General features: G+C 46.7%; 1 protein-coding gene across 1 annotated transcript in view; it reads right to left on the bottom strand.

Annotated features, from left to right (window-relative positions):
• TMEM266 (transmembrane protein 266) overlaps positions 1-22,660 on the bottom strand; it is a 119,049-nt gene that overhangs the window by 52,163 nt on the left and 44,226 nt on the right. Inside the window, exons 2-3 of the mRNA XM_034668911.1 lie at positions 18,637-18,767; positions 15,003-15,191 (exon numbers count right to left, since the gene is read on the bottom strand). Of these exons, the coding sequence (XP_034524802.1) occupies positions 15,003-15,191; positions 18,637-18,674 (227 nt within the window). The 5' untranslated portion in view covers positions 18,675-18,767. The remainder of the gene's footprint in view (positions 1-15,002; positions 15,192-18,636; positions 18,768-22,660) is intronic.

Below are 22,660 nucleotides of genomic sequence, written 5' to 3'. Positions count from 1 at the left end.
ACTGCCCCTCATGCCTGCCCCAGCTTTGCTTTCAACTACCAGCCCTCAACCATGCCCACCGGGGAGTGACCTCAGGCAGCCCCCATTCTGCACAAGGTCAAGAGGCTCTATTTGCATCGTGGTAGATGTTGACCCCAGGACCCCAGGGCAACATACGGAGGGGTGGACTGAACGTCTGAAGAGGAGCGGTTGCCCTGGGGCTAGAAAACTGCAGCCTGCATTGTGGTTAGTGGTTCTCCACACGGGCTGCATCCTATGATCACCAAGAAAGCTTTTAAGAGTTCCAGTGCCCAGGCCACACACCAGACCATTTCAACCACAACCTCTAGAGTAGGACCCAGGCCTCAGTATTTTTTGATCTTCAAAGGTGATTCCAGTGTGTGGCTGAGATTGAGAACCACTGTCCTAGGTCCTTGACACCAAGTGGTCTCCATGGACCAGAAGTGTTAGCATCACTTGGGATCTGGTTAGAAATGCAGAATCGTGGGCCTGCTCTGTGCCCACTGAATAAGAGTCTGATCAGTGAGATGGCAAGTGAGTTGGGGGAAAACTGCTTTGCAAGAGGTGGCATGTATTTCAGGAGACGAATGGAGCACGGCAAAGGGCGGCTGGGAGCAAGAGCTACGATACAGTGAAGACAAGCAGGTCAGGCCCAGCCCATGGGGGAGTGGTGAGGCAGGGAGGCCTGCTGGGGGGAGGGGGACTCAGGGATGCTCACTGAGACTGAGTGTGTGCTTCTGTGGGGGTGTNGGGCTGCATCCTATGATCACCAAGAAAGCTTTTAAGAGTTCCAGTGCCCAGGCCACACACCAGACCATTTCAACCACAACCTCTAGAGTAGGACCCAGGCCTCAGTATTTTTTGATCTTCAAAGGTGATTCCAGTGTGTGGCTGAGATTGAGAACCACTGTCCTAGGTCCTTGACACCAAGTGGTCTCCATGGACCAGAAGTGTTAGCATCACTTGGGATCTGGTTAGAAATGCAGAATCGTGGGCCTGCTCTGTGCCCACTGAATAAGAGTCTGATTTTGGTGAGATGGCAAGTGAGTTGGGGGAAAACTGCTTTGCGAGAGGTGGCATGTATTTCAGGAGACGAATGGAGCACGGCAAAGGGTGGCTGGGAGCAAGAGCTACGATACAGTGAAGACAAGCAGGTCAGGCCCAGCCCATGGGGGAGTGGTGAGGCAGGGAGGCCTGCTGGGGGGAGGGGGACTCAGGGATGCTCACTGAGACTGAGTGTGTGCTTCTGTGGGGGTGTCGAGGGCTTCCTTAGCCAGAGATACGAAGCTGAAGTCAGAATCCAAGTAGGCTCTTGGCTTCTAGCTCCTGGAAGAGCAGCACCATGAACCCCAAGGCTCCAGGACAGGCTGGGCTGAAGCGCAGACTTTCTGGCTGAGGGACTGTTTAGAAATCCCAAGCTGCTAATAAAATTCCTGTGAAATTCAAATGATTCAGACATTCCTGAGAGACTGTGTTTTAGCAGAAAAATAGAATTTCAAAATATCCCTGCATGGTTAAATAATGACTCAAGGAGCTTAATCGGCCAGAAGGGAAATCAGCATTGACTTGTTAATTAGAGAAGATACTTCAGCATCCAGCCCAGTCAAGGCCCTGGACCTGTTTCTCAGGATGGTGTTATCCCTGGAATTGCCACCAGAGGGCAGGCGTCTATCAATTTCATAGCTTGCTACAGCGACAGCAAGGGGCCCGCTCCAGGAGGCCTACTTGGGCTGCCAAAGTCTGTAAATACCAACAGCCAGATGGCATCTCCTGGCAGGTAGGCAGATGTTCCACTGCAAGGTTCTAATAGTTCCCGAGGCCTCAGAGAAATCCTGGGGTGGGAGTGGGGGTTCTGGGTACCTTTACTGCTTCTGCTTTATATTCTTAGGTCTTGATAAACATTTGAAAGAATAACTTCTAAAAATTCAGAAACTTTGGTGAATTTCCCATGAATCTTGCGTGTGAGGTAAGGCCGCGGGAGTGGCCCGGAAGCAGGCAGCTCCAGGTCACTGCTCCAGCAGGAAGCATTCCCAAGCCTGGCACTGAAACAGCCCCTTTCTGAAAGGTGAAGCAAAAGCACGCAATGCCAGCATAGCAGATGCTGTTTGCTCCTGTGGCCTCTCCCGCCCCGGCAATCCACTGAGCAATCGGGCCATTGTGGCTGCCAGGCTGGCATGGCTGGGAAGACGCATGATAGGGGAAGGGGGGCGGTGGCGAGAGTCTGGGTAATGTGGGGACTTTCAAGTTGTCCGAAAAGGTGTTCACAGGCAGTGGAGAGTCATGGCATCCTGGGAGGAGGCAGCAGAGGACAGAAAAGCTTATTTCCCTGTAGGCAGCCAGACCAGATGGCCCTGGTCAGTCCTACATTGTGATTTTCATCGATTAAGTGCCCTAAGAAAGGAAGGGTTGCAGAGCTCTCTAATGGGACGAAAACTGTGGCCCTGTGCCTGAAAAATGCAGAAAACCACAACACTGGGCATCACATTCTAAGGGGTGCATGGACCTTCTGAATCTCACTGAGGGATCATCGAAGGACACCTGGGCTCCAGGTTCAAACTCCAGGACTGGGCAATCTGAGACCCCCTCCTAGCCCCAAGGGCTCCAATTCTGTGATGCTTAACACCTGTGGCCTGGATCCTGCAGACTTGTTGGTGGTGTCAAGGGTCAACAGAACAGCCCATGGCACCACTTGACTTTTCTTTACTGCATTTGTTCCAGATGATTAAAACATTATCAGAGAAAGCCATGAGGCAGACTTTAATCCAACTTCTGGCATTGACCTAGGCTTTATTTTTATTGATTTAACAAACACTTATATGGCATTTACTATGAAACAGGAATTCTCTGAGCACTTTACAAATGTTAACTCATCTAGTTGCTTTAGAAGACAGTTCCTTCAATTTTATTCTCTGTTAACAAATGGTGGGGGAAAGCCAGACTTTTCCATCAGTTGGGTTTGGGTGGCAACTGGAGTCTCCAAGTCACAGTCCCACAACTGACTGAACTCTGAGTGTAATCTTTGAGTCTTAATTTCCTGATCTCCAAAATAGGAGTATTATCTACCTTTGCAGGGTTGTTGTTCTAAAATATTGAAAATAACATATGTAAAGCTCATAACATACTGCTTACTTCATGTCTACTATATGTATCTACTACCATGATGACTTAGGTATGTCGCATTAGAAAAGGGATTAGTTATCTAAACAAGGGAAGTCTCAACATTCATTCCATTCCAGGCAAGTTATTATGTGCCCCCTAAACCTCACAGAGCCTGAAGCCTTGTAAATGAATTCTGACTAAGCCATGAGCTCCTAGTCCTAGGCCACTCTGAAAAGCAAAACAAATAAAGGGAGAAAAAATAGGAGAGGGAAATGAGCTCACATGCATAGGACTTCACCAAAGAGACAAATATCCACTCGTGAGAAACATCAACCCAACGCCCACAGGGACACCCTTTTGCTAAATATCTGAAAGGGTTGGTGGGGGTCCTTTCTCTCCCAGGAAGAACCAGAACAATGGGAAAAGTGCCGTCAGGCATCCTCTTTGTTCCTGCATCCAATTCCAGGAGGCAAGCCACAGCAGTGCACTCAGACCCAGAAATACGAGCACAGAAGTGCACGTCACGTAACAGGAAGTCTCAGGCTGGAGGTGAGAGGTGACCCTCCCAGCCGTTTGGGGAACTAAAGAAATTGGCTTCCATACCGGCAGCTTCAGTTCTGCCATCAGAGCTAAAGGTTAGCCCCACTGCCTTGGGGAAGAGAGCAGGAGGAGGGCTGCGTACAGCAGGGGTCAGGGAGTCTGACATTTGCTTGTCCCAGAATCTCAGGTTTCTTGCATCCTAGGAAATGCCAACTCTGGGAAAGACAGCATGGTGTGACGGTACGACTCCAGGCTGGGAGCTAAGAGCTGGGAGCTGTCACCTACCTTGGTGAGTCACAAAACCCCGCTCTGGGGACACGAAGGCACACACATACTACAGACTAGCTGCTCCTACCTGGCAAGGGGGGGACCCAGGGCATTGTCCACACACATCTGAAGGGTCACACCTGACTTTTTAGGGAGTGGGGTGCTGTTAGACAGTGACTCTAATGCTCCCTCCCACTTCAGGAGTCCTCGATTTGCAGAATTGGCCACAAGCCTGAAAATCTCCTTTGCCACGCTTTGCAGTGGGGATTCGTGGATTAGGCCAGCTTCCTAACCTCCTGTTTTCTACTTCTCTGTCCTGCCCTCTGGTTCTGAGCTCTGGTCTGGCCAATCCCGAGGCAGCCACGCTCCCCCTTCTCCTATTTGGCCCAAGTGTGGATTCCAGGTGCCTCCACAGGTGACTGAGGACCCCCAAACACCATAAATTCAGCCCACTTGCAACTGGGGACTTGTCCTTGGGTTTACATTTTCCTCGGCCATTTCAGGCAACACTCACATGCCCCACAATGTGGTCAGAGGCGCTCTGCCGCCACCTAGTGGTAGCCTATGGCCGTACACCCTGCACCTGCGGGTCACGGTGGAAGGGCGGTTTATTTTGCTGAGAAAGAATAAATAGGTGAATTTATTGCCTTCTTGATCAAAGAAAAATCTTTGAGATTCTTGGACTACAGAGAAGAAGTTAACCTGTGCTTACCAGGACTTTTTTTTTTACCTTAATTAAATCTTTATTGCCTGTTGGGGGTATCAAGAAGCCTCCTGAAAGCCTTAGCCTATTGAAAATACAGTCCCAGTTCACAGGGACTGCTTGGGGTCTGGCTGGTAAACCACAGGAAGGAGTGGCATTTTATTGTAGACAAATCTTACTGACATCAAGAAAATGGAATTCTGAAGCTCCTTTTGAACTTGTTTCTCCTTGGGGGAAAAATCCAAAAGACTGTGCCAGTCAAGTGAAGATACAGAACTTTTAGATGCACTTGCAAGGTCATGGCAGGGATGCACCTGCCTTTTAACCCTGTGCCCAAAAGGCTTTTCCTCCTTCCTCTTTTCTTTCTTCCTTTTTTTTTTAAAGATTTTATTTTCTTGAGAGAGACAGCACGAGTCGGGGGAAGGACAGAGGGCGAGGAAGAAGCAGACTCCTCATAGAGCAAGGAGCCCGATGTTGGACTCAATCCCAGCACCCCAGGATCGAGACCTGAGCCTAAGGCAGATGCTTAACCGACTGAGCCACCCAGGTGCCCCAGGCTTTTCCTTCTTCTAGGTGAAGTTGGCATATTCTGAAGCAAATCTGATTTATTTCTTCTAGGATGAATTTGTGGAGGGGTGTGAAATTAGCAGGGATGCTCAGACCACAGCCTTGCATTCTGGGGCATGAGAAACCTGGTCACTCCTTGTGGCTCATCCTTGACCCCAAAGAGGTCTGGGGACCAGCCCCTAATTCTCCCCCAAACAGAACTGGCTTCCCCTTCTCTTCATCCTTAACACAGTCCCATCCATTCACTCACTCACTCATTCATCCAACTCGTTCCTTCTTTCCATCAATAACCTCTCTGTTCCAGTCTCAAAGGATCTGATCCTTGCCCTAAGGGGAGCACATGGACCAGTACAGGAAGCAGACTGGTGAGCAGATGAGTAGATCCCAGTGTCACTCATGCTGAGATAAAGGNATTCACTCACTCACTCATTCATCCAACTCGTTCCTTCTTTCCATCAATAACCTCTCTGTTCCAGTCTCAAAGATCTGATCCTTGCCCTAAGGGAAGCACATGGACCAGTACAGGAAGCAGACTGGTGAGCAGATGAGTAGATCCCAGTGTCAAGAGAGACAAAGGCTAGGGGTACATGGAAGTGAGGCCCTGCCCTGGGTGGGGTGAGGGCACAGAAGACTTCCTGGAGGAGGTGGTCCTTGAGCTAGACAGTATAGGGAGAAAGGACAGTATTTTGGGCTTTGGTTTAGTATGTTCCTCCCCTTCCCCTTCTTTGCCTCCAGCCTTTGTTTGCTGGTATATCTAAAATTAGTTTAGGGGCTCCTGGGTGGCACAGTCATTAAGCGTCTGCCTTCGGCTCAGGGCGTGATCCCAGCCTTCTGGGATCGATCCCCGCATTAGGCTCCTTCTCTGGGAGCCTGCTTCTTCCTCTCCCACTCCCCCTGCCTGTGTTCCCTCTCTTGCTGGCTGTCTCTGTCAAGTAAATAAATAAAATCTTTAAAAAAATAAAATAAAATAAAATTAGTTTAGTCCTTATTTAAAGATGCTGCTATATTGGACCTCTTTTTTTTTTTTTTCCCAGCCTGACATCTAAAAAGCCATTTGTGTGCTCCTATTATGTCTTCTTTCTCTGACTGTGAAGTTTTGACAGAAATGTGCCATTGGCGTCATCTTTAAGTAATAACATCCCTTTCTGTCTATCCATCCTTCCTCCAAGCTTCTGTTTTCTGGGGGTCCAGCCCTGAACTCTCAGGTTCAACCTTTTAGAACCCTAAAATATAAATAATTGCAAAAAAGCTGAATGTCTTTCATTTCTCACTTTACTTTTATATTTTTGACAAAGACTATCCCACAACATCTCATGACCCTCTTTGTATCCTCTTTCCACCAAAAATATGGGGAGTACTGTTTCTCTCTGTGGCCAGAGTCTCCTCTGTAAAAGCGGGGTGAATGACTCTTGCCTTATCCTGCCTCCCTCAACACATTCTATCACCATCATCACCCTGGGGTGGAGACCCTGGGCTTCTCTGAATTTCCTCTTTTGGGGCCTCTTATCTAGCCCAGACTCTGCAATCCAACCAGGCCTTCAGTGCAATGCAGATGGTTCGGAGAAGGTAGAACTTCCAGTCTCAGCCATGAGTTAGTCTCCTGCAAACCTAGTTTCCCTCTTCTAAAAGTGGACAGTTCATTCACTGAGAAGCAGTTCTGTGCCTCACTTCCCTACCATTGAATGGGGTGATGTCCAATGGCAAAGAATGAGAACCAGGCAGAAGGGGCTTAGGTTACAAGGAAACACAAAGCATTGTCTACCAGGATGATAAACACAAGTCAAACTGCATTGGAGTGAGAGAATCAAGTTGACCAGGTTATTGAAGAAACAGTCTAAGAAGGCAGACATGTTCCTAGATCTTTCCCAAACGATGACAAGAAAAGCTGAATAAAAGATCTAATTCTGGATCAAAGGCTATGAATAGAGACTTGTCGCTCTTGAAGGCTGTGGTGCATTATGGGTGATTCTCCAATATCCATCCCACTCCTGCCCCATTGGGTAATAGCAATGTGTTTTGGGAAATGATATCCCTTGTGACCCACTTCTAGCCAATGAGACATGAAGAGAGAGCAGGTTAAATTTTCTGGGAAAGTTCTCTCTTCCTCTTTAAAAGAGAATAATGGGCAGTCATTCTCACCAAACATGAATGAGGAAGCAGGCAGCTCTCTCACAAACTGAAGGAAATGTTAGTGTGAGAATGAAGCCAACACTTTTGGCGGCAGAACAGAGAGATGGAAGGAATCTGGTCCTTATTGACGCTGCCTAACTCTGTGCTCCATGTTACACGGGCTAGTCAAAGTCCGCGTTATTTGAATTTGAGATGGGTTTTCTGTTGTATGCAGTTCAAAGTAGCCTGCTGAGAGTCACCAATCCTTTGTGAGAAGGGCAGTATAATGAAGAGGTATGAAGGCAGCAGGAATTTACAGGACCGGGAGATGGAAGAACATGAGGGGTAAGCAAAGGAACTGGCCTGGTCTCAGGTTACTGGTGTAGTATGGCACTGTGACCAGCTCAGCTGGGGCTGAGACATGCTCAGACCTTCTCTGTTCCCCCTCTTCCCGTCTCCTGTGTTCACATCTGTGGACATATTTGCAGGTTTGTGCTGTCTCACTGTTGAAGGAAGAGGCACCTGGTCAGGGGGAAGAGGCAGGGAGAGAAAGGATGATGACTACAGGGGCGTGGATTGGATTGGACAGCTGCTGGTAGAGGGGTGAAGGTCAGCAGTGAACAGGACCAGAGTTGTGGCCGTAAGCAGAACCACTTCCGGGTTCACTGTGCAGTCCGGTCTGGGGCGGGGTGGGGGAGGCTGTTCTTCCCCACCTGGCAGGGAGCCCACACTGCATGGGTACCCTGTGGCCTTGGGCTTTTTGAAGCCCCTGAACTGACCACAAAAACTTCCACAATGGGCATTGTGGGTAGCAGTAGGTTCATGGGCAGTGGACATGGATTAGAAGGAGCCAGAGCAGGGAGGAAGGACAGAAATTCCAGTAGTGACCACACCTGACTGACGAGCTTCACGGAGCTTTGGTGTCTTAGAAACCAGTGGCTTCTGTCGAGGAGGCAAGGGGGCTCGGAGTCATTCTAAATGAGCCAAAACTGGGGCGCCTGGGTGGCTCAGTTGTTAAGCATCTGCCTTTGGCTCAGGGCGTGATCCCGGAGTCCTGGGATCGAGACTCATATTGGGCTCCTCTGCTGGAAGCCTGCTTCTCCCTCTCCCACTCCCCCTGCTTATGTTCCCTCTCTCGCTNCGGACGAGCTTCACGGAGCTTTGGTGTCTTAGAAACCAGTGGCTTCTGTCGAGGAGGCAAGGGGGCTCGGAGTCATTCTAAATGAGCCAAAACTGGGGCGCCTGGGTGGCTCAGTTGTTAAGCATCTGCCTTTGGCTCAGGGCGTGATCCCGGAGTCCTGGGATCGAGACTCATATTGGGCTCCTCTGCTGGAAGCCTGCTTCTCCCTCTCCCACTCCCCCTGCTTATGTTCCCTCTCTCGCTGACTGTCTCTCTCTGTCAAATAAATAAATGAAATCATTAAAAAAAAAAGAGCCAAAATGCACATGTGACTCATTCTGGAGGTTATGGGTCGGGAGGCCAGGCAGCTAGGTATAGGTCCACTATAGAAAATACATTTTGGGAGAAGACAGTTCAGTTTGAGGTTTGGGTTTGAGATGGCCAGACGTTCTGGAGCGGCACGATATGGTTCCTCAGGCTGGACTTGGGTGCTGTTATTGAAAAAGCTGTTTTTAGCAATGACTCGTATGGAGACAAGAACTCTCCTGTCAAATATGCAGCCAACTCAGGAGAAGACCAGACTATTCCATGGATACTTGTTAGGATTCTGAGGTGTGTTTGGGATCCGGGTGAAGATGTCCAGGAAGTGGTTGGATATGAGCCAGTAGTTCGAGAGAGAGATCTGCACTAGAGACATGGCTTTCAAAGTACAAGTTGAAAAATATTAAGTTATGGGACTGGATGAAAGTATCCCATGTGTAAAATTAGTAGAGAGAAAACGACCACGGACAGAAAATGAAGAGCCCCAACACTGAGGGACTTGGCAGAGAAAGAACACTTTTTAAAGGCTTAGACAGAAGAGCCAGAAGGGCAGGAAGAAAATCAGGAGAGTGTGGTGCGGCAGCAGACACAGGGAGGCTGTGTGCGAGAAGGAGGCGTGGCTGCTAGTTTTGAATGCTGGCCAGAGGATAACATAGGTGTCCCAGCAACACAGAACAGTTTCCACCATGCAGATGGGGCTCCTGCTGGACTGCATTAGGTTGAGGAATGACGGGGGCGGGGAGGGGACATGGCAGGTGCAGATGAGGCTTTCAAGAAGTTTGGCTAGGAAGAGGAGAGAGAGGGTGGCAGCTACAAAGAATATGGAGTCAAGGGAGAATGTGAGACTGAAGTGCGTGGTGCATCAGGGTGAGGACGTAATGATGGAACCACATTCAGAAAGTGGGAGGGGAAGGGGATCACAGCTCAGAGAGGAGGAGGGCCCTAGAAGGACGGGTGGGCTGTGGGGTGGGGTGCAGGCCCACTGGAACAGTTTCTACTTTCTCAGCAGAGGAGGTCATCTGCTGAAGAGAATGGGGGACATGAGGAAAATAGAAACAATCTGAGATGATCACCTGGGACCAGAAGTGACCGCCAGCCAGGACCACAGAGGGACACTGTCAGGCAGAACCAAGAAGCAAGTTGAGAGTAGAGACAATGAGTCTGGGGAGGTGCTATTATGGACCAAATGTCTGTGTCCCCCTCGCCCCCCTGCCTGATTTTATATTGAAGCCTTAATCCCTTGGGTGATGGTATTTGAAGGTGGGGCCTCTGAGAGGTGATTAGGTTTACATGAGGTCAGGGTGGGGCCCTCAGGTGGGAACAGTGGCCCTATAAGAAGAGGAAGAGACCAGAGCTCACATTCTCCCTCTATCCACATGTGAGTAAAGGCCAGGTGAGGACAGAGCAAGAAGGTGGCCATCTATAACCCAAAGAGTCCTTGCCGGCCACCAACCCTGCTGGCACCTTAATCATGGACTTCCATCTCCCAGAACTGTGACAAAATAATGTTTCTGATGTTTAAGGCACCCAGTCTTTTGTTAGCCCGAGCTGACAAAGGTGCCAATCCAAAGATATGGCAGCTTTTCGCCCCTGAACCCTCAGCAGCCTGGGTGTAGAAGCGTAGAGAGCACACAGTGCAGATCTGTAGTCTGGGCTCTGCTAGGCAGGCACCTAAGAAGGACTAAGGGCTCTTGGGAAAGGCAAGGAGCTTGATGGAGACGGGGCTCTTCCCCATGCCTAGGGGCTTCCCCACATCACGGTGACTGCTTTTTCTTCACAGGGCTTTCATGGGCAAAAGGGAAAATGGACTCAAAAGCACCCCAGCCAGTTAAAGGTATCTGACAGTATAACTCTGCATGGTGTCACCTGTGCAAAACATGTGAACCACAGTCACTGCTGTGATATTGTAAAGGGACAGGTGACAAACAGAAGCCCAGTAGGGCTAGTCTGGATCAGGAGCCAGGAGATGAGGCTCCGTTTCAGACTCCGCTACTGTGTGACCATGGGCAAGATCCTTGCACTCTCTGGACTCTGGAATACTAGAACATTTAGCATAGATGTTTTCTAAGGTCTTTCCAGCTCTAACATTTTCAGATTCTGGGTAATATAAAAGCACTGAAACATCACTGAGTTCAAAACAAGTGAATGGCGGGGCAGCTGAGTCACTAGGCATCTTCTTGCTGGCGTTCCTGAGGTCTCTTCATTTCCTACAGACAATGTTCATGTCTCTATATAACACTTCCTTTGGCAGTTTTAAAAAAGAGATACCATCAAAAAAAACTAAGAGGCAGCCCACAGAATGGGAGAATAAATTTGCGAGTGATGCTACAGATAAAAGACTGGTATCCAGGATCTACAAAGAACTTCTCAAACTCAATATGTGAGAAACAAATAAATCATGAAATGGGCAGAAGATATGAACAGACACTTTTCCAATGATGACATACAAATGGCTAAGACACATGAAAAAATGTTCAAAATCATTAGCCATCAGGGAAATTCAAATCAAAACCACACTAAGATACCACCTTACGCCAGTTAGGATGGCAAAAATCGACAAGGCAGGAAACATCAATTACTGGAGAGGATGTGGAGAAAGGGGATCCCTCTTACATTGTTGGTGGGAATGCAAGTTGGTACAGCCACTCTGGAAAACAGTGTGGAGGTCCCTTAAAAAGTTAAAAATTGAACTACCCTATGACCCAGCCATTGCACTACTGGGTGTTTACCCCAAAGATACAGACGTAGTAAAGAGAAGGGCCATATGCACCCCAATGTTCATAGCTGCATTGTCCACAATAGCCAAATCATGGAAGGAGCTGTCGAATAAATAAATCTTAAAAAAAAAAAAGAAGTTGTGGTCCATATATATAATGGAATATTACTCAGCTATCAGAAAGAACAATTTCTCAACATTTGCTGCAATGGACGGCACTGGAGGAGATAATGCTAAGTGAAATAAGTCAAGCAGAGAAAGACAATTATCATATGATTTCTCTCATCTATGGAACATAAGAACTAGGANTCATGGAAGGAGCTGTCGAATAAATAAATCTTAAAAAAAAAAAAGAAGTTGTGGTCCATATATATAATGGAATATTACTCAGCTATCAGAAAGAACAATTTCTCAACATTTGCTGCAACATGGACGGCACTGGAGGAGATAAATGCTAAGTGAAATAAGTCAAGCAGAGAAAGACAATTATGATATGATTTCTCTCATCTATGGAACATAAGAACTAGGAAGATCGGTAGGGGAAGAAAGGGATAAAGAAAGGGGGGTAATCAGAAGGGGGAACGAAGCATGAGAGACTATGGACTATGAGAAACAAACTGAGGGCTTCAGAGGGGAGGGGGGTGGAGGAATAGGATAGGCTGGTGATGGGTAGTAAGGAGGGCACGTATTGCATAGCGCACTAGGAGTTATACACAAGTAATGAATCATCGAACTTTACATCAAAAACCAGGGATGTACTGTATGGTGACTAACATAATATAATAAAAAAAAATTAAAAAAAAAAAAGAGATACCATGCCCAGAATGGAGTCACCTATGCTAAGCCCCACATCAGCAAACCCAGACTTAATACCTAATGTAGTTGTAGCTTCAGCCTCTCCCAGGAATGTAACCTTTAAGCAATCAATCTGGAATCACCTAGTCAGCAGCGGTGAGGTCATCTTCCCTACAGACTCCGCCATCCTGCAAGGAAGGTGGCCTTGCCTGAACAATCCACTCTTTGCTGGAATAACTTTCTTGCACTGCCTCCTTCTGCCTACAGACGTCTTTATTTTGTACAGCTCCTCAGACTCCTTTCTATCTGCTAGATGGCAGGACACCTATTCATGAATCACTGAATAAAGCCAATTAGATCTGCAAATTCACTCAACTGAATTTTGTTTTTTAACAGTATTTAGAGGTGTTTTTGAAGAGACTTACGTCAAACCTTTTGGAAGGATGACCTGAACTGTAAGTAGCGTTGTTTCGCGGCATTTCAGAAAAGGCCAGGCTGGAAATTCTGGGAAAACCCCAGGAAACGCAGCAAGAGCCAGGAAGCCTTGTGAAGAGAGGCCTGTCCCCTCCGCAGTGTGCTTGTTTCGCTTCCTCTTCCCCTGGCTGCTGCCCTGTGCCTGCTCTTCCTTTCTCCAGGAAGCCCTCTGGCTGCCGGCGCAGCTCCTCACTGAGAGCTCCAGCAGCCAGGCAAACCCCTTCCCTGGCTGCTTCCTGTTGAGCAAACAGGAGCAGCTTTCCGGGGCACACCTGGAGACTCAAATCAAATCAAGAGCCTCTCTGCCTTGCGGGCACTTCGTTTGTGCTCTCCCTTATCAGAAGAAACCTTGCAGGGTTCTAATTCAGCAGCAAGTGGACTGATCCCAAAGGCCTCCATCTGCCCTCTCCGGTGCAGGGAAGGAGTGGCCCAGCAGGTACCGTGTGCTCGCAGGCTGCCCATGTGCATATTGCCCTGAACCAGAATCATTAGAGGTTTTCCCGTGTCTCTCCCCACCTTCTGACTGCAAATCTGAAAAGGGCCTAACATTGGCTCAGGCTGGGCGAGAAATGAGTCCTTGGGGAAGACTGGGACTTACCAGCCCCACTACCCCTTCTGACTACCAGACTGCAGTGTCATGATGACCAGGTGCTCAGGGAAGGATGCACTGCAAGTTAGGGAGTCCAGTGAAAATGCATGGCTCCTTTTTCAAAAACTATTAATTTCAAGGCCATAGCAGCAAAGCATTAAGCCAGACGTAGGGCCTGTGCAACAGCACAGGTCCCATGGGCTTGAAACTATCCTTGGCTCAGGGCCTCGAGGATCTGGAGACCCAGAAGCCAGCCCTCCCGTCAGACGGGCACTGACAGTGCTCAGGATGCCAGGAGTCCCTTTGCTATCTCTCACCTGCTTGCCTGTTCTTTCCCCCCAATGTCCTCCTGCCTCTACTACGCACAATACCCAGAGAAAATTATATTTTCAGAGAAAGCCCCTAGGATGCATTTTTTGCAAAAGGTGTATGGTTTCACCATTGTTAGGAAGTTTCTCCTGGGAAGTGGGAGAGCCCCTTCGGGAAACAAACACAGAAAATCCAAGCTCGGCAAATTTAACTTTAGCTAAGCCCTCTCATTTGCTTCTAAAATAACTCAGCAACCCTTCATTTTTATATTCAAAGCAGCCAGCGTGTTCCAAACTATGTACAGACACCTGAGAACGAAGAGTGGCCCAGAGTGGCTCCTAAGGTCCTGGCCAATGTTAAAAATTCTCTAAATGCAACAGGGTGGGTCTGGGAAAAGTCTGACTTGCTGGGAGACCCTAGGACCCGTTCCTGCCCTTCAGGTTTCCCTACATAAAAGGAGAGCATTGAACTGCTGTGTCTCCCCTGCCCCATCCGGCTCTAACACCCGTTCACCTTCAGAAGGTTTGTAAGACAGACCAGGCTAATGAGAAATTAACAGGGTAACAAAGGCATTCAATCTTCTTGACAAGCTAAGTAGGAGTGGGTAGGGGCCCACTCCTCTGAATCAAGGACTAGCATATCCTACATGCCCTTGCTGAAAAGAGAACAGCTAATATCTGCAAAGTTCCCAGCTAAATGCTGCTAAATTCCTTCACACACTCAGCCTGTCACTGCATGCAGAATGCTTTCTTCCCAGCCTCTTCCCTGGTGAGAGCTGGCTGATAATGGGCAGTGCAGTCCAAGCCCACCCTCTACTGACTGTGACCTTGGGCCAGTCCCTAAACCCTGTGGGTCTCCTGATTCCCAAGTGTAAAGAGAGGAGGTTGAATGGGCCATTAAGGCGCAATTCCGTCCCTTAACAATGTTATGACTCTCCGGGTTCCAGGCAAATGTCACATATGAGGTTGTCTAGCGGTGACATATTTCTGTGCCCCAAATATTTTTCTAAGGAAGCAATGTCTGAGGAGAAAAAGAGCTCGGGGGGCTGATGTGAACTTCTGGTCTCTTGTTTTCCCTCTCTCGCTGGCTGTCTCTATCGCTGTCGAATAAATAAATCTTTAAAAAAAAAAAAGAAGTTGTGGTCCATATATATAATGGAATATTACTCAGCTATCAGAAAGAACAATTTCTCAACATTTGCTGCAACATGGACGGCACTGGAGGAGATAATGCTAAGTGAAATAAGTCAAGCAGAGAAAGACAATTATGATATGATTTCTCTCATCTATGGAACATAAGAACTAGGAAGATCGGTACCACCAGGAAGGTACCCATGGAAACTCGGGGGATTATGCAAAAGCCTTCTTAGCTACTCAATGGTCCAGGCACCTACCCTTCTCTTTGGTAATCTTCGTCCAGATTTGACAGGAGCTGCGAGCCCGCGGTGGAGAGGTCGACCGCAGCCAGGGGCAGGTCCCGATAGGCAAAGTTCACCAGCTGCACAGGAGCAATGCTCTTGGTTTCTTCGTCTACTTGTTGGGAGATGATCTCAACTTCAGAAATTCCTCCTTCTATGGCAGGCCTGAGTTGGGGAGAAAGGCAACAGGGCAATCAACCCTCAAGATCAAAGTAATTTTTCTACTCCCCAAGGGAAGGAAGAAGAATGCATCAGAATCTATCCTGTGCTGGTGGCGAGTGGGGGAAGCTTGAGGTTGCCAATCCTCCACTGGCCTCCACTGGCCACCCAAGGGACTGGACTAAAGTCCCTGTCTCCTCCACCAGTTGGGGAACAGTGGAAGAAGGGAAGGAGGAATTGCTCAGATCTGAATATAAGAGCTAGGGAGGTAGGATCCTTATCAAGGGGGCTAAAGACCCAGATGGAAATTCTGCCCACCAGCAAAACTTGGGCTTAGACCTTTAGGATTTTTGGTCCCTAGACTTTATATTCGAGTAATATATTCTTTTTTTTTTTTTTAAGATTTATTTATTTATTTGAGAGAGAGAGAGAGATCAGGGGGAGGGGCAGAGGGAGAGAGAGGGGACGCCAACTCCCTGCTGAGCAGGAGCCCAATTCAGGGCTCCATCTCGGGACCCTGAGATCATGACCTGAGCCAAAACTCAAGAGTCAAATGCTTAACTGACTGAGCCAGCCAGGCGCCCCAGAGTAATATACTCTTTTAAATGGTCTCCTGGGTTTCTCTGTAAAGGCCCTTTAAAATGTTTGTACCATCTGTACCACATAGAGAAGAGAGGTTTCTGTTCACAACTGTATGTACTGCTGGTGGTTGGGGAACTGACCTGGAGAGACTACGTGGGCCTTGGACAGTGAGGACAGCAGGGGCCAGCTGTCCCTGGCTGCCACTCCCTTCCTACTTGAACTGGGCATACTACATCGCCCCCTTTAAGGCTAAGAGTAGGAAACCGAGGCCATTTGATCAAACTTCTGTGGAGCTACTGGTCTCCTATGTCACTGGCGAACGTATGCAGGGCACTGCGAATACCTGACAACTACTCTGGCAATCCAGGGCTTCTGAGCTGGAGGCAGTATCACCCCCAACCTACCAGCGGGTATGCGGCAATCTGGCTGCTACAATGACCACAGGAGGTCACTGCTGATATAAGTGGAAGTGGGGTATTAAACATCCTGCAGCATGTCTGACAAGGAAGAAGTGTCCTATCCAAACACCAACAGAGACCCTGTGGGGAGATGCTGGGCTAGATCACTTTGCTTTGACTTCCTGGGGTGCCATCTTTGGTCTCACCAACACATCCCTGACCCTCTCTTAAACTGTAGAATCTGAGGGGCCAGGTCTTATGCTTCTGGCCAAACAATGAAGGTCAGAACGAAAAATGGTGTGAATGAAGAGGAGTAGAAATTAAATACTTGGGGGAACACAAGAGGCCAGTTTTAATACTGGGGTGGCAGTTAGTCTTGGAAGCTGTTCTTGGGCTCTGGTGCCAACTCCAATGCTGACCTCCCTTGGGCTTCTCTGGAGCCTTAGTTTCTTCAGCTGAAACAAAAAGAGGTGAAATGGAGGCTCCCTAAGGGCCACTGATTCTCATCCTATCATCTGATATGGAGAAGAGACATGGAGCATAGGGGAAGAGCTCTGCAGGGACAAGTCCCTACCCTTGGTGGGAGCTCTAAGTTCCAACTTTTCTTTTCCAACCATCACTGAAATCTAACCAGTCACACAGTGGCAGTTATACGGGAAGGTTTGAGCTGAATCTGCCCACTGCTCTCCTGCTTGAATCATCCAGATAATTGAGGAAAAACTGGGATTTTTATTTGGACGCCACAGGTTGGCAGCCTAAACTACCTGGATTCACCAAGTAATTGCCAGTGCCCCAATTCTCTTTGGTAGGCCTTATTTAAACCTTTGCTTTTTGCTACCTGTCAAGCACAGATAATAGTACTCATCATTGTGTGACATTTACAAAATGACTCAAGATCTTCAGACAGACAGTCATAGGATGTGAGGCTTCTGTGTTTCTCAACAATTGAAATAAAAGTGTGGGTGTGTAGTGGGGAATCCTGGCTCCTCCAGGTGTTTCCAAAAAAGTTGATGCTGGGTTGAATTTGTTCTCTTTTCTTTGGGGGTACTCATGGAAGCTATGGGTGACTTAATTGAACACAGAGACCTTTCTGATCCATGGGATGTTCAGAGGGCTGGAGTGAATTTCTGAGACTAACAGGATGTGGCTCTGAGCAGCAGGGGACAGGCTACTTCTGCCTTCCTGACTTTCTTGCTCTCTGTTTCCCCCCTGCCAGTGGTCACAGCAGCCCAGCACCATCTCTGGTCATGTGGTCATCTCAGCAGGAGGAAACAAGGTCTCCCTTGGTGGGAGTGAAGGTCCCACAGTTCATAGCCTGGGTGTTGAGACGAGCCTCTGGTCTCAGATATAAAGAACACTATGATAGACAACGTGTATTAAGGGCCCCATTCTTCACCCTCTCCTCTTACCATGGGACCCTACAGAGCTCCTCCCATCGGAAGGAAGAAAGAGTATGATTCTCCACCCCTGATTCTGGGCTCAGTTTTATGATTTGTTTTGGTCAAGGGGATGTTAGCAGATGTGACACAGGCAGAGACATGAAAAGAAGCTTCAATTTCTCTTGTACCTCCGGTACTGCCATTGGAAGGTGACCAGCCCAGCCTAAGGGAGGATGAGAGGCACACTCAGTGGAGTCAGTTTCAGGGAGATCAGTTGACAGCAAGCCAAGCCCCATTATCTAAGAGTGATCCCAGATTAGCAGCTTTCTAGCTGGCTACCCCAGCTAGGAGGGGTAAATACTGATTACTGTATTCTACTCAGGTGTCACGGTTGGTTGGTACACAGTATTACTGTGGGCAAGAGATCATGGGTTCCTGCTCCAGACGGCAGCAGCCAGCCCCATAGCTAGGCAGGCTGGGGCAGTGTGGTGGGATAGAAAGAATGCTGTTCTCATTTTGGTATGTTTGCCAGTGAGTTGCAAAACACAAAATAAGTGACCACTTTGCTGGTGTCTAGTAAGATGAAGTGGTGGTCTATGTGGCATCTACGGTTTGGGGAACCGGAAGCACTTCTCCCTTAAGAGTTCTGCCCTTGGTTTCATAAAGCCTGCTTTTAGAAACTCTCTCATGATTTCTAAACTTCCTTGCAATTTTGTTAATTCACCTTCGGCACGTCCTAGTCTTGTCTTGAGGTTTGCTTTTGAAGTTTTCCCCATTTTCCGTTGCCTCCTGTTAAAGGAAGTGTGTATTGCGGTTGCCTGAATCAGAAGAGCCTTGTCTTATGGAAGATCTATAGAAACAGTTTTGGACTGTAGAATTCCTCTGCTTTTTTAAACCAAAATATGAGATGATGTTAGTGGGGCAACTCAGAGAAAGGGCAGATTTTAACATGTCATTTCAATGTCAGGCTCAAAGACAAAATTGCCTGGAGCTCCTCCATGCTCATGGGGCTGAGGAAGGAGCTCTTGGTTGCACCCACAGTTCTGAGGTACCAACTCGGCACCCACAGAGAGGAGACCCCGGGTTACTTACTGTGGACTGGTCATGTTGAAAGCTGCAACCAGAGCCATGGGTTTTCTTGGTGTCTACTGGGGCTCTGCCGTCTGGAAGCCTGCCGTCAGCATGTCTAAGTGTGAGTTCTTACAAGACACACAAAATGGTACCTTGAAAACAAACAATTGAATGGTAAGAATTTATTACACTCAGATGTCAAACCAAAGTCCTCCTAAACTCATCTAAAAATGGAAGTTCTTAGAACTTTCTTCGATACACCACTTTCTTCAAAGTTAGGTTTGAACAAAGTATATGTTGAACAGATTCTTACAATTACAGAATTGTGATTGAGGCAAAATTACTCTCCTTTTTAGAGATGAATAACTATGTCCAGAGTGACAAAATGACTTTTCTGTGTCACACAGAGATGACAGAAGCAGCTCGATTGGACCCCGGGTTTTCTGAATTTTCATCCATAGTTCTTTCCACTTTTCCAGCATGCCTAAGCATGCCAGGGTAATTTTATACTCCAGCTTTAGGAATCTCAAAAATCTCAAGTGTTTTTCCACAATGAGAGAGGCAGCGCATCCTGGAGCCAGACTGCCTGGGGTCAGAGCCTGGCTCCCACTTATTAGCCTTGTCACCTGGGAAATTGCTTAACCCCTTTGTCCCCACTTTCTCCACCTACAAGATAAGAATGATACCTGAACTAACTAAATGAGTTAATACATGTGAAACACTTAGAATAGTGCCTGGCATGTAGTGCTGGCTTTTATTATCACAAGTATTATTTTATAAATTTAAATTGCACCGTCTGTTGAATCTGAGCACATTCCAAGGCATGTGGATGGCTGAGTGTAAGATTTCCTCTTAAAATCTGGACTAGGTAAACAGAGTACACTTTTCTACAAACCAGTGCCATGGTACCACCTGGAAGTCTTCTAAGAGGCAGCAACAACCTGGCAGAAAGTACACAAAGAGACAGAGCTGGGTTCTGGGTGATTTTGTTCACCTTACAAAGGAGGCTGCTCCAAGGGGGAAATCCTTGTGGAGACTGCACTGTTGCAAACTGTCTTTCCTGCAAGAGATCACCATGAGAGAAACCCCCTCTCCCAATCCCAAGCTCAGCAAGCAGAAGCACTTGAACTGGAGAGACAAAGAGTGGTGACATAATGTAAAAGGTACAGGCACTCCCAGGGAAGAAGCATAGGGAGATGGGTGGTAAATGTGCAACTGGGGAAGCTCCCTGAAGTTCTGTGTAATTAAGAAATGACAGCTGAAGTAAAAGGTACTTGAGGAAATCTTGGGAGAGTCTTACAGCAACTGGAAGAGAGATGGAGAACTTTCTAAAATTAGAAGGGCTTTCATATACAAGTCCACTGTTTCCACACCAGCTGTACGTGGGGCAGAAAAAGCACGGGACAAGAGCAGGGAGAATCTGGACAGGTGTTTTGTGACCACACCCTACCGAGGGTTTCCGCTTACCTTAGTACGCCTTAGTAAGAAGGTTTGAAATATTAGAATCGAAACTCTCCTTTACAGTATTTGGAATTGGATATTAATTGTACACTAAGCTTTATACGGGTCTCCATTCCATAACAGAGACATGGTTGGTCTCAATCTTTTCTGTTCTTTATAAAGCCTCAATAAGTATGAGAAACAAACTGAGAGGTTCAGAGGGGAGGGGGGTGGGGGAATGGGATAGACTGGTGATGGGTAGTAAGGAGGCCACGTATAGCATGGTGCACTGGGTGTTATATGCAACTAATGAATCATTGAACTTTACATCGGAAACCGGGGATGTTCTGTATGGTGACTAGCATAATATAATAAAAAACATTAAAAAAAATAAAGCCTCAATGAAGTCAGGCTCAGGGTACACACAAACGGGAGACCATGTGAGCAATGCCCCCTTCCAAAGTGGTGTTTTAACAAGCTGTATTCCCAAGTGAGCACATTATACGCTGCACAAAGTATCAGCCCTGTGAAGGATACGACAGGAAGGAAGACCTTTGCGTTCATGGACCTTCCAGTCTGGAAGGAAGAAGCACACAAAACTCAAAAATTTAGTTAGTTAGTTGTGTAACTATAAGTTGTGAAGAATAAGTAAAAATTGGGAGATCTGTAAGTAATAAACATGAACTACTGCACTAATATAGTATGGCCAGTATAAAACAAAAACAGAAATGAAAATGAGTTTTAAAGATTCTTTGACTATTTGGGAAGGAAAATTTCAAATATATAGAATTACAGACAATTGCAAAATGAATCTAGTTATCCATCACCCAACTTCAACAGTTATCAACTCATGGATAGTCTTAGGTTGTCTATATCCCCCCACCCCTCATGATTATGTCATTTCATTCATCTGTAAAAGTCTCAATATGTAGCTTAAAGGATAAGGATTCCCTTTAAAAGCTATAGCTACAAAACTATCATTGCTCCTAAGTCAGCAATATTTTCTTAACATTATCAAATATCCAGGCATTGTTCACATTTCCCCATTTTTTCCTGTAATTTTTTTTTAAGGTTTGTTGAATCAGGAGCCAAATGAGGACCACACGTTATGATTGGTTACTATGACTCTTAAGTCTCAATGAATCAGTAGATTTCCCCCTCTATACTATTTTTCCCATGCAATTTATTGGGAAAGCTGGGTCACTGGTCCCAGAAAGTTTCCCAGTCTGTATTATGGTAACTATATCCCTTTCATGTCATGTTTCTGTCCTCTACCTTTCCTGCAAATTTTAGTTAATTTATAGACTTTAATCAGATTCAGGTTCAATTTTTTTTTTTGCAAGACTATTTAGGCAGTGTTGTGACTTTCATCAGGAGATACGCATCTTCTTGTTCTTCTTTTTGTAATATTAACAGCCATTGTGATCACTTCCTAGATTCATAAATTCATTAGGATTTGCAAAAGGGGCATATTATGATTTTATCATGTCTTTTCCATTTATCAGCTTCTATGAAGACAAACTCCTCCTCATCAACTATTTGATTACCCTAAGAAACAGTTCACATAGAAAAGAATAAATGCTTAAGTTTTGCTTTTATTTACTGATTTTCAAAATTTAATTAGTTGGTATCTTGTTATCTTCCAAACTCGATCAATGAGGTGTTTTTTAAAAAATTTTCCACAGCATCATGGAATTAGTTCACTCAGCACGAGCTGAATGAAGGAACAGATTCCCTGGTAGGCGGGATGATAGTTTCCTGAAAAGGAGATATGGGAGTGAGTAAGAAATGACTGGCATCTCCAGGAAAAGGCAAAGGTGAGGTAGGAGAAGAGGGTAAATCATATTTGGACGGACAGTGAACAGGCTGCTTCAGTTAGTGGTTTTGATCCTTAACAAGCAGCACATTTTAGAAAGCAAGCTCCCTGAAGATGATGTTATTTAAAAACAATATTCTCCAAATAAAATAATCCTCAAAGCACAAGCTTAGCATGAAGCAGGTGTAGTCTAGCACTCTATAAATGAATATTTTGAGTGCAAACCTGCTGTCTCATAAACCTGGTAAAAGCAGAAGAGAAAACCTGTTTTGGATTTACAGGGCCTGGCTATGGTGGGTAGTGAAGCTGCTTTTTTGACTTTAGTAAAATCCACTTGTTGCTCATTAGCCTTTGTAATTATTACCAATATCATTTGCTTTTTCCAGCCAGATCTGCAAAATTCAGGCTGGCTTCCTAGGAATTTTAAAGCTGAGAAAGGCTTCTAAGATCACGTTGTCAGTTCCCTCACTTGCCAGGTGAAAAAAGTCTATAATACAGTTCACCTGTTCCCAGAGGCACCCAGGTCAGTTCCTCATCCCTTACTTGTGTAACAGCTGCTTGGCATACATGACCTTCTTTTATACGCATCCCACTGGTTTCCAATCCTGGTTTACTCAGAATCACCTGGGGGTCTTTTGGGATGTAAAAAATTCATAGCCTATACTGCAGAACTGCTCAATCAGAATTATGCAGGTGGAGTTTGAGAATCTTTTTTTTAAGTTCCCCAGGTGTCTGATATGCAACTACTCCATTTGACTCTCTATTATATCAACGGTTCTCAAACTTTCC

Source organism: Ailuropoda melanoleuca, chromosome 9 (genome assembly GCF_002007445.2).
Source record: "Ailuropoda melanoleuca isolate Jingjing chromosome 9, ASM200744v2, whole genome shotgun sequence".
Lineage (NCBI taxonomy): Eukaryota > Metazoa > Chordata > Mammalia > Carnivora > Ursidae > Ailuropoda > Ailuropoda melanoleuca.
Note: the sequence above shows the minus strand (reverse complement) of the source record. Positions and strands in the feature narration are given on the sequence as shown.